General features: G+C 58.2%; 3 protein-coding genes across 3 annotated transcripts in view; 2 read left to right on the forward strand and 1 right to left on the reverse strand.

Moving 5' to 3' along the window:
- The window catches only part of GGTG_11158 (hypothetical protein), a gene marked incomplete at both ends in the record, with an annotated part of 1,218 nt that extends 532 nt beyond the window's left edge, over positions 1-686 (forward strand). The window contains 2 exons of the mRNA XM_009229038.1: positions 54-183; positions 267-686. Coding sequence (XP_009227302.1) covers positions 54-183; positions 267-686 — 550 coding nt within the window. The remainder of the gene's footprint in view (positions 1-53; positions 184-266) is intronic.
- A 69-nt stretch (positions 687-755) lies between these two features.
- GGTG_11159 (guanine nucleotide exchange factor LTE1) lies at positions 756-8,684 on the reverse strand. Its single transcript, XM_009229039.1, has 2 exons — positions 7,405-8,684; positions 756-7,302 (listed from the first exon to the last, which is right to left on the reverse strand). The coding sequence occupies exons 1-2, from the start codon at positions 7,821-7,823 to the stop codon at positions 2,214-2,216; spliced, it is 5,508 nt and encodes a 1,835-aa protein (XP_009227303.1). The 5' UTR covers positions 7,824-8,684; the 3' UTR covers positions 756-2,213.
- Positions 8,685-12,716: 4,032 nt separating this feature from the next.
- GGTG_11160 (hypothetical protein) overlaps positions 12,717-12,964 on the forward strand; it is a gene marked incomplete at both ends in the record, with an annotated part of 879 nt that continues 631 nt past the window's right edge. Inside the window, one exon of the mRNA XM_009229040.1 lies at positions 12,717-12,840. Coding sequence (XP_009227304.1) covers positions 12,717-12,840 — 124 coding nt within the window. The remainder of the gene's footprint in view (positions 12,841-12,964) is intronic.

Consider the following 12,964-nt stretch of genomic DNA (forward strand, 5'->3'; position numbering starts at 1 on the left):
CCCCCTCCCCCCCCCCCCCCCTCGGTGTGCCAGCTCCCACTACACACGTGTAGTCCGGCGCCTGACACCATGTCAAACACCACCAACCACTCGGGCGAACCGGTCAAGCGGGACACCGGCCCAGCCGACGGGACTGTCGTCGTCGTCGTCCCATCAAATACCACGGTGGTCTCTGGTGCCACGGTAAGACCACACACCGCCCACAGCAGCTCTAGGGGGCAGGGCCTCTTACACTAACACGCACACTTGACAGGCGCAGCACCCAGGCCAGCAGGGGCCGTCCCTCGCCCGGATCAGAGAGGCGGTCGCGGAGGAGCATGGTCGGCAAGGATACGACCCGCTCAAGCGATGGAAGGAGGAGACGTTCAAAGATGGGCCCTGGCATGGCTTTGGGCCGCGGAAGGACTGATGGGGAGCTCTCCATGGTCGCCGGAGCTTGTTTTGTCTCTCGCGGCGGCTCACTGGCCATCACGATTATAGAGGTGGACTTACATGGTATATTAGTGGGCACCCTATACCCTCCCCACACTTTTGTCCGCCCACGTACGTCAGCGCACCTCACAGTGGATAGGTATTACTTTCTTCCCAATACATACCAACTTGAACCCGCTTTGCAACAGCCTTACCAAGAAATGATATTATCCATGATATCTTGGGTCTTTGTGGACTGTAAAAGAATTTTGTGATGCCGCTTACAGCTACTGATTATGGACAACACACGAACAACTCCCCCCCAGCATTAGCCCAGACCAGAAGGGAGTCTCAGGTCTCAGGGGTGCATGAACAAAGTCTAGGCATCACAAGCGTGCAAAATATTCATCATGAGCAACATCACCACCGGATAGATAACATGCCCAAGTTTTGGAATTTGTTTCTTATTTTCTTCCACACGGCTTCTGCCAGTTCCCCAAGCAGCCATTCCATCGCAGCCGCTCCTTCTCCCCCATCTCCTCCCTCTTCCGCCTACCAAAAGCCCTACAAGACCAAGATGAACTGCCCACACGTTGCTTATCCCTTCTAAATGCTCCCCCCATTGTTTCCCATCCTACCCTGGCCTACCGATGCTTCCTCCTTCCCTAGGCCGACGAAGTCGTGCAGGCAGGCACACACACACACACACACACACGCCGCCACCGTCCGTCTTGGGGACTTGCACGTGCTTCGAGAGAGTCGCCTCGCCGCCAACGCCGTCTTCGTTTCAACCGACACGTCTCTCATCCCGCTCATGTGCCATAGAGCATAAAGAAATCAGAACAGATAACCCACTCGTGCCGGAAAAGACATTCGCCCTGGTCAGACCCCGAGGCCCTCTTGGGAGAATGCAGTGTGGCTAGTGTCCACACCGACCATGAGAAGCGAAGAGAACAAAACAAGAAGAAAAAAAGGGGAAGCAAAAAGAGATGGTTGGGGTATAGGTGAAGATGGTAGATTCTAGCACGACCCAGAAGGCCGAAGAAAAGGAAAAACGACGCCCGATGGTATGACAAGCTCTATACACCGCACAGGATGCAATATGAGCGCAATGAGAAAAAAAAAAGCACATAGCGGTTTCCTTCCCTTCATTTTATAGTGTTCGCTTCCCAAAACGTCTCGTCCCAAAACAAAAATCCGCAGTAGTCCGTCGCTGATGATGTGTGGTGCACCCCAAAGGATGATTGCCAAGCCGAACAGCAAATCCAAGAAGAAACAAAAGACAAGAGAAGAAGAAAAAAAACAGGTCGTCAGAGCGACGTAAAATATGGGAAGAAAAAAAGGCGGGTGTGCGTATCGCTGTGGATTGTGGGCGTAGAGAGACTCGGAAGTTATGTGCGCTGCCGACGGGGAAAGACACCATAGCTGCAAGTGTGGCCTGCCTGCGTCGGTTAGGTATCGTCTTCTGTAAAAGAAAGGGCGAGTAAAAACGGAACAGGAGAAAAAAGAAGAAGGGGAGAAAAAAGACAGAAACGCCAGGTTGGCCCTCTCGTTGGCTTTGCGATTATGTCCTATGTTGTTGGTCGTGGAGATGTCAAGCAACGCAACGATATGGAGGTATCGATGTATAATGGCGCCTCGTGCCTGCATATCGTACGTGTACATGTCTGTACTAGTTGTATGTGCGTGGGCGGTCGAAAGGATTGATCTATGCGACGGAAGCATGTGACAAAAAGCAAAGCATGTGCAAGAACGGAAGCACTCGAGCATGTCTTGTTTCGAGTGCACGCCGACGTATCGTGTCATGTCTCCAAGCTGTCCGAAAGCCGCCTGATCTCGTCGTCGCTCAGTGCCCCCATCCACAGGCACCGCTCCGTGATACCCTCGATGGGCTGGAATCTGTACAAGGTGCTCGCCTCGAGCAGCCGGAGCAGCGTCTTGACCACGCCTGCCGCGATCCGGCACCGCTCAAAGTTTACCAGCGGCGCCGTTGTGGGCGAGCTAGCAATCTCGGACGGCCGTTGGGCGTTGAACAGCAGGTCGTGTGTGTAGATGCCCACAAAGGGGATGCAGCCCGTATCCGCGCTGGCTATCCCGCCGCCCTCCATCTCGGCCCGGAGAGTGTAGAAGTTGCGGGTCGGGCTCACAAGCATCTCGAGGTCGCGCAGCGTCGTCAGGTCGTTGGCCGGCACCATGGCCCACGTCCGTGTCAGCCGCGACACCTCCTGACTTGTCAGGGCGATGGCTATCTGCGACATTGTGGCAAAGTTGCGGAAGCGCCGGCAGTGCGCCGCGATGTGGACGAACTTGATGACACAGCGCGCCCTCTCCTCGAGATCCTGCGTCAGCACGATCTCGGACACGCACCACTTGACCATGATGTTGAACCGCGCAATCACCACCTCGACGCCGCGCGCCTCAGAGTTGCGAAGGAAGTCGACCCACGACCGCGCGTCAATGTTCTCGGCGTTCTTCCACCGCATCTCGATCAGTTCCTTCCAGTCGATCTCGTTGAGCGCATCCTTCTCGATCAGCGTGAACTGCTGCGCCAGAATCTCAGAGTCAAATGCCAAGATAAAAGGCAGATGCGCGTTGAACTTGGGCGCCAAGGACATCCTTCCCGCATCCGCCCGCGCCTCCTTGGCCATGGCCATGGTCCTTGGCGAGTCAAAGCCATGCTCGGGTGCCGCAGTCGTCGGCGTGGCGTCTGGAGTGGGCGGCAGCGGTAGCGGTTTTGCAGCCGAGGCCCATTGGCGGTGTGGTTGTGAGCCGCGTGCCGTCTCAGGAGACATCTGCAGAGCCTGTATCATTGTTATTGGTGGCGACGGCGGATTGCCGGCCAGAGGCTGCGGTTTACGGCCCCATTCCGTGGTCGAAGGCTCGCCAAGCGGATGCACGGGAAGCCCCGAGATGATGGTCCCAGGCCTCTTTCGGATCTTCATTTCGCCGTGCTCCTGCTCGGCCACAAGCTCGACGGAGAGCTCCGAGGACAGATCGGATGCGGCATCGCTGTCGTCATCCAGGAAGGATGGCGAGCTCATCAGGGCCTCGGGCTCCGGCTGCGACTGCGGCTGCGGCTGCGTCTCACCGGGCGTTATCATGTCCAGACTATCAGTTTTGTTGACAAAGTCGAAGGACATGTGCTCCCATAAGCTCGGACTCTGCGCCCCGGTTGGTGTCCCAGCAGCAGAGTCCAGAAGCACAGACATGCCGGCCCATTGCCGCGTAGGTGCGTTGCTGCGCGCCTCATCGGTGAGACCACGGTCCAACAATGGGATAGACGAGTACGACTCGCCCGACAAGAAGGAACGGATACCGGAATCAGGGCGCAGCGGCGAGGACGATGTAACCTCCAAGAAGGTCGAAGGCTGTTTTGGCGTCAGCTCCGTGTCTGCTTCGCTGTCAGTGACATCACCCACAGCCTCGCCAGACTCGAGCTTATGCGCCACCATCTGCGACAAGTGCGTGTCGTCGTTGATGTGCAGCTGGCGATGTTCCCTCTTCTCGCCACTGGTCACCACTCCGTGCTCGGCAACTGCCCCGAGAGACGGCAGGCGGAGGTTTGTAGGCTCCATTGACAGCTTGAAGGCCCTCTTGTCAAACTTGCCCTCGAGTTTGAGCAGCGCTGCTTCAACACCTCCGTCGTCACCAACGTCGTCGGGTATCTGCGCCAGCTTCTGCGCCTCGGCTTCAAAGGAAGGGCGCATGACAGGCTTGGACGAGTGAGTACTAAAGAGGGATATCTTCTTGGGGTGCTGCTCAGTGATGGCTCCGAGGGAGAAGGCGGCAGCCCGCTCGTGTGAATACTCGCTCGTGACCACGTCGATAAAGCCGCTCGAGTCCTGGCCTGGACTGCGAATGTAGGAGCTGCGCACAGATTCCGAGTAGGTTGTGAGCGATCCCACCGATCGTGACCGGCGAAGCGGATGCAGCTCGCCAATGTTAGTCGCGGCGCGCAAATCACCCCCGGGGCGCCTCCTCAGCATACGAAGAGGCTGCGTGACTGGAGCGTCGTCAACAGACGCTTCCGAGTAGGTCGACGTCGCGAAACTCCGGATTGTCAGCTGCGGCGCGATGCCGCTCGTGAAGGACGCATACCGTCTCCTCCCGAAAGAGTTCACGGACTGGTACGACCTACTAGACCGCTGACGGAAATGTCCCCAGACCCCGCTCAGTGGTGGTCGGCTGGACTGCCGCATGAATTCGACCGACGGTCGCAACATGTCCGTCGACGGTCGAGTAGTATCTTCTGATGAGCGGGTCGTGTGTTCCGGTTCGATGACTGGCGCGTGTGCCGGCAGGATTTCTTCCGAGTTGACTTGTCTCGTAAGCGGGTGGCGCAGGATGTAGGAGGACTTCCGCGGCGTGCCCATTGTCTGGGAAGGTGGTGTGTTTGGTGGCGTTGGGTCTGCGCCTCCAGTGTACATGAAAGTCTCGGCAAAGGCCTCGATTGAATGGTTGCTGCTGACAGGGAGGGCTCCTGTCATGACAGGCCCCTCGGCGGGGAGAGTATCGTCGACAATCACGATAGACTGGCTGCCTGTCGATATGGCAGTATCGCTGTAAGGGCGAAGGATGGAACCGGAGCTTTGTGGTTGTAGTGGCGTGTTCAAATGGCCCGACGTATGTCCCGGTTCTCCTCCGGAAGCCCAATTATCACTATCGTCATCGTCGTCCTCTAGGCCCTCAAGAATGGCACGCCCGAAACTTGCAGCCTCGGCGGCGGCGTCTTCGCGTATGGCTTTCTTAAAGTCCTCTGCCACCTCTGCCCCGAGGAGATCGATCCGAACAGAAGGTCTGGTCCCGTTGAGCCTGGGGCGGGCTTGCGGGACTATAGCAGTCCCTGGAAGTCGATTTGTTGTTGCGCCACGAGGGCCGATCGGAGATATATTGAGGAAGTGCCCCTGGGCCGGTGAAATGCTTGTGCCTTTGGAGCTGAGAGCGCGCCGCACGCTGCTCAGCAGTCTCCTCATTCCTTGGCTTGACATTGCCGATGCTGGCACCTTCACTTTCTGCGTCTCGAGGGGGTGCGTGTTGAACATGGTGGTCTGCCTCGGTGCTCCTGCGGAATTCGGAGCAGGGATCTCGACAAAGGCCTGTGCAGGAGGGAACATGGCGCCTCGCACGAGACTACCGGCATAAGGAATGGACATCAGAAGCTCCGTGTCCCTGTAAGCCATCTGCTTATCGGCGGCTGGCGCAGTGGCCGGCCCGTGGTCCCTGAGGGAGTCCGTCAGGCTGCCATTGCGCTTGTGCTGAGACTGCTGAGGGCGGACACGCTTGCCGGTCAGGGCTCGTGGTGTCGTCGCAACGGGATCATTGTGAGCCGTAGAGAAGGATGTCGGGTCGACGGGATGTGCCGCTGGAGGGATTTCGGTGGGGGGCTGTGGGAAGAGCATGTTTTTTGTCGGGAATGAGCACGAGATAACGTCGATGCTGCTAACACTAAGAGGCATCCTCCTCAGGTGCCCCTGCTGCAGGGCTGATGTCGCGGGTTTTGTATCTTGGAGAGCCACAGAGTCAATGCGGCCGGCTCTTGACACCTCCATGGCGAAGCTGCTTCGCACGGCCTCTGGAAACGCGTCCGCTGGTAAGCCGAATATCGCATCCAGCTGCGGCGGCTCGTCGTCCTGTTCCCAGAAGCCAGGATCGAGGCTCGCCCGGCGATGTCCGGCTATCCCTCCAGGCCCTATCGGGGCCTCGGGGCCCAGAGACGAGTCAAACTCTGGGCCATCCCAGTACTGCGAACAAATTCGCCTCCAGCACTTTTTCAGCTCGCCCAAGATTTTAACCTGGACTTTTCCCGCGCCAGGATCTTGTGACAGCTCGTCGACAAGGTCGTTGAGAAGGTTGCAGAACACGATGCGGAGGTGATAATCGACGACAAAATCATCAACAAAATAGTTCAGGATCCAGTGGCGCAAAGCCACAAAGGTGCGAACGCGGACCACCATACCAGCCTCGTCGGTTCTCCGAAGTGACCACCGGAGCCTGGCGATTAGCATCTTCAAGAGGTCGTCGCACTCGAGAAACGCACGGAACGTGAGGAAAAAGTCCGAGAGCAGTTCGTAGTCCAGAAAGCTCGGCGATGTGATCTCGGCCACCAGGCGGGGCGGTGTTGCGGCAGTGACCGCACTCGTAGCCGCGGAGTATCGAACAATCGAGCGATCGTCGCACGCAGGTTTAAACGTCAGGTCATCAAACATGGCCGGTTCGATCACCAGATGCGTGGACAGATAGGTTGAGCGGATAGGCGCCAACTTTACGGGCGAGAAAAGAACGGGCGAGGGCTCGGCTCCAACTTGGGGCAGTCGTATTCGAGGGATGCTGATGGGATTTGGCTTCTTTGGCTTGTTGAGATCGCTCTGCGGGGTTTCGGCTCGAGGCGAGGCTACGGTTGAGCGTATGTCTTCGGTGGGCGCGCCAGCCGAAGAACCTCGAAGCAATGCCGTTCCCAAAGGGGTAAATCGAGGGCTCCCGATTTTCCACGAAGGGATCGATATATCCAGGAAGGGCCCGTCGTTTTGCTCCACCCCAACCGTATTCGGCCTTTGGTCATCGCCAGGCTGCGTTATTACGACCTTGAACACGCCAGCGTCGTCTGTATCGCAAGCCACGTTCGGTTCGGGGACGGTCGAGTCGGAGAGCGCGCGCCGATGCCTCGCGCTGATCCTTCCCTCATATGCTAACCTCATGGATGCCGTGTCCGACGTCGGGGGTTGAGAGACGGCTAGCTGGCTGCCCTGCAGCAGCCTGTCTGGGTCTGTTGCATCGGCCTCCTTCCTCGTCGCCGTCGTTGGTGTAAAATCGAGCGTCGCGGTCGCGGGTGGCGTCATGGGGAAGACGAAATTAGGCTGGGGATAACGCTGATTTGCAGGTCGTATTGTTGGCCTAGGCGGGGCAAAGTCAGTAAGTGTGTGCCCCTGGGCGAGACGCCTAGGAGAGGAGGTGGACAAGTGCACCAACGTCTCATCACCGCTGGCCCAAACCTACCTCAGATATATCCGCCCATTGTTGCCAACATTGGCCACGGTAAACTTGCGGCCTCCCCTGCTCGCGGAACCTCCATCGGGGGTGATATCCGCTCTATCGTTCTCGGCATCTTTCCTGAACCGGGCCTCGGTCTTGCCATCGTCGTGGCCCTTTCGCTCCGTCACGGGCAGCAGCGGGGGCCTTGCGTTGCTTTTTAATCGACCCAGGCTCCCGCCAGTGGGCCGGTCTTCCCTCGCGGTTCTGGATGGGATCCTCCTGAGATTGGTGGTTCTCGAATCTGGCGGCGCGGCGGTGGCCAACCTCGGCGAGAACATGGGGCTCCCGATGGAAGACGAAGACGAGTCGCTGCGATATCGACGAGTATCGGGTCGCTCGGTCGTTGCAGAACGGGTCCTTGCGAGGTCGGCGGCGGCCTCCATGGCTCGCGTGGAGGGCGGGCGGTGGCAGTCACCACAAGTGCCCCCGGGGATATATTCCTTGGTTTATTGCATGGACATCCGTTCGACGGCCGGCATTCGCGTGGCCGGGCAGCAGGTGGATGGAGAGAGCAGGCGGCGGCGGCGGCGGCGGTGACAGCGGCAGCAGGGCGACACCAGAAGCAGCTTCTATCGGTTCTAGAGCCGCTGGACGGCGTGGGCAGGAGGGACCGGGTGTGCTGTCCCTCGTGCGGAATCTGGGAGGTGGCTTGGAGAGCGATGGGAGACGTCGGCGGACTAGAGGTGGCGGGCACGGTGCCGCAGTCGGGTGGGGAGAGGGCAGGCGCGGTCTTGTTTGGTTCCTCCTCTCTCGGCCCTGATCGGGTGTCTTGCTCCGTGCTCCTTCCTGCCCTGGGACGCCCAAACTCGAGTGCGCGGACGAGGTCGAGATGGAGGCCCAATCGTAGCGCTGGCCCGAGTCACGCAAGCGTCTAGTCGAGGGGCCGTTTAGGAGAAGCACGACCCAAACGGCGCCGGTGCAGCAGGCAGGCGGGGAGGCAGGTGCGAAGTGCTACGTGGTTGGCACAGTCGCCAGAATGGTGGACTCCGAGGCTCCAAGGCTGGGTGCCAGACGCGCCCAGAGGCATGTACGTCTGCCAAACTGCGTGCGACAAACAACCGAAAAAGGGGGCGAGCGAATTTGCGGCACCAGACAACAGAGAGAGCGTATGACTAAAATGAAAAAGGAACGTGGGTCGCGATGCAATTGTCGCAACAAGGAAGAAAAGGAGCGAGGATTTACAAATGACAAGGCATCGGCAACATGGAGACTCGAACGAACCCACCGGCTAGTTGGAGTGTGTGTGAGTGTCTCGTCGGCGCGCGGGGAGGTAGCAGTCGATGGCAGGCCGAGTCCGAGGGGACTGTGCTGGATGAATCAGTGACGGCGACTGGCTGCTGCAGGGTGGGAGCGAGATTGATGGTTGGACCTGTGACTGGGACCAATTGACCAGGGGCCGCCGTTGACTGGGCCCACTGGGATCGCTGCTGCAGATGGGAAGCCAGCATTCGGCCGCCAGGCCTTTGGCATGCGAGATGCTGGCCGGGCTGCGTTGCGACCAGGATCAATCCCTGGAGGGGTCTGTGGACGGGACGACGCTCCACTGACGACGCGGGCGGTTGTGCTTAGGATTATTGCAGGGGGCGGGCTGCACGACTGTGGTGGCTAGGTAGGCCGTCCGCTCCCGACCCTGTGCTCAATGCTGCGATACCAGACTGAGATATAGTGAGATGGACTGATATGGAGGCGGCCTCGTGTGATTGTGCCAGCAGAGCAGGAGTGTGTGGGTGCGGCAGAGAAGGGAGGGGGCACAACCAGTGGCCCAATGATTGCATCGATTGAGAGCTGACCACCGAGTCCGCCAACCTTGCCGGGAAGGGAGGGGAGGCCTGTAAAGCAAGGTTCTTTTGTTGTTGTTTGGGTTTTCTTTTTTTTTCTTGCTTCCTCGCCTCCCTCCTGCTGCCTGTCGATTCGTTCCAGCAAATTTCATCTCACCTCGGCCAACAACCTCTCACCCAGGTTGCCTTGGCTGGCACATCCTAGAGGAAGAGATATCGCATCCCATTCAACATTGACCAGTACCAGTCACTTTTGGTGCAGCTGGACGAGATGCCCGATCCGGCGTAGGCGGTCCCGTTTGTGCGTGGGCTGTGGAGTTTGACCCCCTGGTCCTCCTTCCACGTGCTGCTATTTGCAGACGAAGCCCGCTGCATCTGGCCTGGCCAACTGGACGGACTGGGCCGTCGGTGCTGGTGATGATCGAGTTGATGACGACAATGATCAAGCAGGGGGGGAAAAAAAATGAAATCTGACTACAGCAGCAACCCAGCCGCACAAACAATAGGACAACCAGGCGTGGCATGGGCAGCCTGCATGATTGCACATCGCAGCATTCACCACCCCATTTCAGCAGCAGCAACAGCACGCGTGAACACTGTCCCGGGCACACGGTTGGCCCAGGCCAGCCCCAATATGCACGGACCTTCGAGCAGGCCGCCCAAAGCTAATTTTTCTCGTCGGCCTCCGCAGCCCCTCCTGGCGGCACGAAAGTGGCCCTCGATGGTTTACACGACGCAAAAAAGCATGAAATTTAGAAATAGCAAAGGAAATCCAGAAGATGATATCCAGGTGATAATCTCAGATAACGGGGGGTTCGCTTGGAGTTTTTAGAAGTGCAGGATTACTGTTTGGGCGCCGCGCTTGGTCGTGGCCATCAGTCGAGAGGGATGTTGCCGATCCAAACAATAGACTACCATCTGGGGAACGCCCATGCCAGTCTGCTACCAGATCGGTCCACCCCCAACAGTGAAGCCTGCTCGGACCACATATGATCTTCTCCCAGCTTGGAACTCACAAAGCTTAACGACGGCCATGCCACGCGCACTTCATCACGGCATCGAGCGAGTGTTGGGTGTTGATTTCATTCTGTTTCGTCCGCGTCGCGTGAGGTTGATCTTCCTATTTACTAGTGCTGTCCGAGAAGGAAAGAAATACCAAGCCTTAGCAGGGTGTGACAGTCCCAATCCTTGTTTCACGGACGCCTAGACGGACAAAACATTATTAAAGTGATTGCCATCCTATTACGGCAAAAAACCACCCGTGCGCGTCGAGCAGGAGAGCTGAGAAGCTCCGCATAGCACCGCCGATATTCCTTTTTGTGTCTATTGCCACGCTATCTCTTGCCATTGCCGTAGGATCCATCCTAATTTCCCAGCTCAAGCAGCAACCGCCATTTCACAAGCTGAAGTCAGCAAGACCCTGAATGTGTCCAAGTACATAGACTAGATGGGATGAGACGTAAGGGACGATAAAAAAAAATTGAATGTCGTCTTATGCCCCTCGCCAATTCATATGTGACGGGATGGGTAACCTGGTTGAATCTCCCCCTTTCCTTTGTGCGTGTAAAACAGTAGTGCAGTTCATGCCAGATTATTGAGCCCAGCGAGGGATGGTATCAATTTGGCCGTGGGACCAACAACCCCTTGTCGGCTCCTTTCATTTCCATGCAACCTTTTTTACCGTTCCCCCGCAGGCAAGTCCAGGGCAGCGAGTTTCTGCGAGCCTGCAAGGTCTCGGTGGGGGGATTTGTTTTGAGTCCATATGGGCACGACAGAAAAAGAAGAAGACAAAAATCACATTGCGCACAGGGTTTCACCGTCGTTTTGAGGCGGCCAAGTTTGTTGGTCCCACAGAGCGCATATCAACCTAAAAAAATCTTGAAGCCGGCCGCTAGTTTGTTGGCCTCCAGCCGGCTTTGGTCTCTCGTCCGACCCGAGCCCCCGCAGACAGAAACCCGCCCGTCGTCGCAAGGCACTTGGCTGGCGCGCGCAGGCCACGTTGCGAGCACGCGCGCGCCGCAGTCTGGGAGCGTCCGTGGACGGCCTCCTTGCATCTCCCCCCGAGGCGCGGACAGCGACAAGCTTTGGACTCGTCACCAAGGAAGCGGCGCTCCCGTCCCATGCCTCTCTCCCGCTAGGGACACCCATCATCTGAGCCTGCGGATCCTGCGCTCTCCCAGAGCTGCTCATGGGCTAGGACCATTCTAGCCGTTCTAGGCGGGGACGCACCGTCCATCTGCCGACTCTCGCAGGTGCTAGCTAGTATGTAGACACATTGCAGATAGAGCCGTCCCAAGAGGCCTCGGTGCAACGGCGGGCCCCCGTCGCCCGTCCACGCAACACTTGACCCCCGGATCCACCGGTCCTGGTCCGTTTATGGGAATCTCTTCGCCGACTTCCTCGGCTTGCTTTGTAGTACGGATCAAGGCGCCACCCGCTCTCATCCACCGCCGCGGGTTGGGCGGCATTGGATCAGGTTCAATAGAGGCGGTGTGATTCGACCTGCAGCCCTTTGCCGAACCTGAGGTTTAATCGCTTGATCTCCACGTGCGCACACAAGGCAGCGGGGAGAGAGGGGGGCTTTAGCGCCCATCTTTCATGCACGCCCGCTTCACCTTCCCTCCCCGAATGCAACCTGCCTGGAGCCGACGATATCTGTACCCCATCCGGCAGTTTTCTTCGTTTTTTTTTGTCAATCTCTTCCGATCTCTCTCCAGCCTCTCCCTGTTTGCCGTCCGCACGGACCACTCCGGAGGGTGGTTTTTTAACACTGTCGTGCCGGGCCCGCGGCATAAGGCATCTCGATATCGATCGCCGTCCCCAAGGCAGGCAGGAGGCAAGCAAACTAGGGGTCCAAAGGCGGCAAATAGTGGCGCGGTTTAGCCCAAGGCCAGGCGCTGTGGGACTGCTGCATGCATGCGAATGACTAGAGGCTCTGATAAGAAAACCTGGGACGACGAGGATAGGAAGGTGTAGTTGCATTAAAAAACATGCATATTCCCAAAGTTGCCATGGGCGAAGGCGTTGGCAACGGGGCCATTCCAAGGTTAATGCTCTTGACCAAGAGAGGCAACGATGTTATTTTGGTCGCTGCCAGCCAGCGTCTCACCGAGTAAAATCGCAGAACCACCGATTAACCCTTGAGAGATGCCCCTGCCCGCGCCTTGTAGGGTCATGCGTCCAACCATGGGACGGCTAAGCTCTGGGCGATGTTGGGTGTGTCAGAAACTGGCATGGAGAATATGTATGCTCAAAATGAGCGAATGCGTTGGGCGACACGACCGCAGATATGCTGATAGGCCCACATTAGCGATAACCCTAACCCCCTAACAAACCTCAAACGCGGCTCCGCTTAGTCGGAGACACCCAAAACGACAAGGCGCAATCCTTTCTGACCGCCCGCCAGTGACATCACAAACAACCCACTCAAAAACAATACATACACACACACACACACACACACACAATCCGTATCCACGCCATCGGCCGCGCTCAAAGATGGCAGGCGGAGCTCGGTCGCGCTCGCCCAGCCGCGAGCGGCCGCGGCAGCCCCAGCCGGACAGGTCCTTCCGCGACCGCGACGATCCCGACCGCCGCAAAGATCGCGACGATCCCGACCGCCGTAAAGACTGCGACGAACGTCCACGCGACAACGACCGACGGCGCGACGACCGGCGGCGCGACGACCGCCAAGATCACCGGCAACGCGACGACCGCCCGCGCGGCAGCCGCCCGCCCCGCCGCAC

This window comes from Gaeumannomyces tritici (genome assembly GCF_000145635.1).
Source record: "Gaeumannomyces tritici R3-111a-1 unplaced genomic scaffold supercont2.6, whole genome shotgun sequence".
Classification (NCBI taxonomy): Eukaryota; Fungi; Ascomycota; class Sordariomycetes; order Magnaporthales; family Magnaporthaceae; genus Gaeumannomyces; species Gaeumannomyces tritici.

What these genes read in the sequence shown, in the direction of transcription:
- GGTG_11159 (XM_009229039.1), bottom strand. Translation starts at nt 7,823, where the DNA reads ATGGAGGCCGCCGCCGACCTCGCAAGGACCCGTTCTGCAACGACCGAG. An exon ending in AATGGGCGGATATATCTGAG is followed by an intron (nt 7,303 to 7,404) that starts GTAGGTTTGGGC and finishes TGCCCCGCCTAG; the next exon opens with GCCAACAATACGACCTGCAA.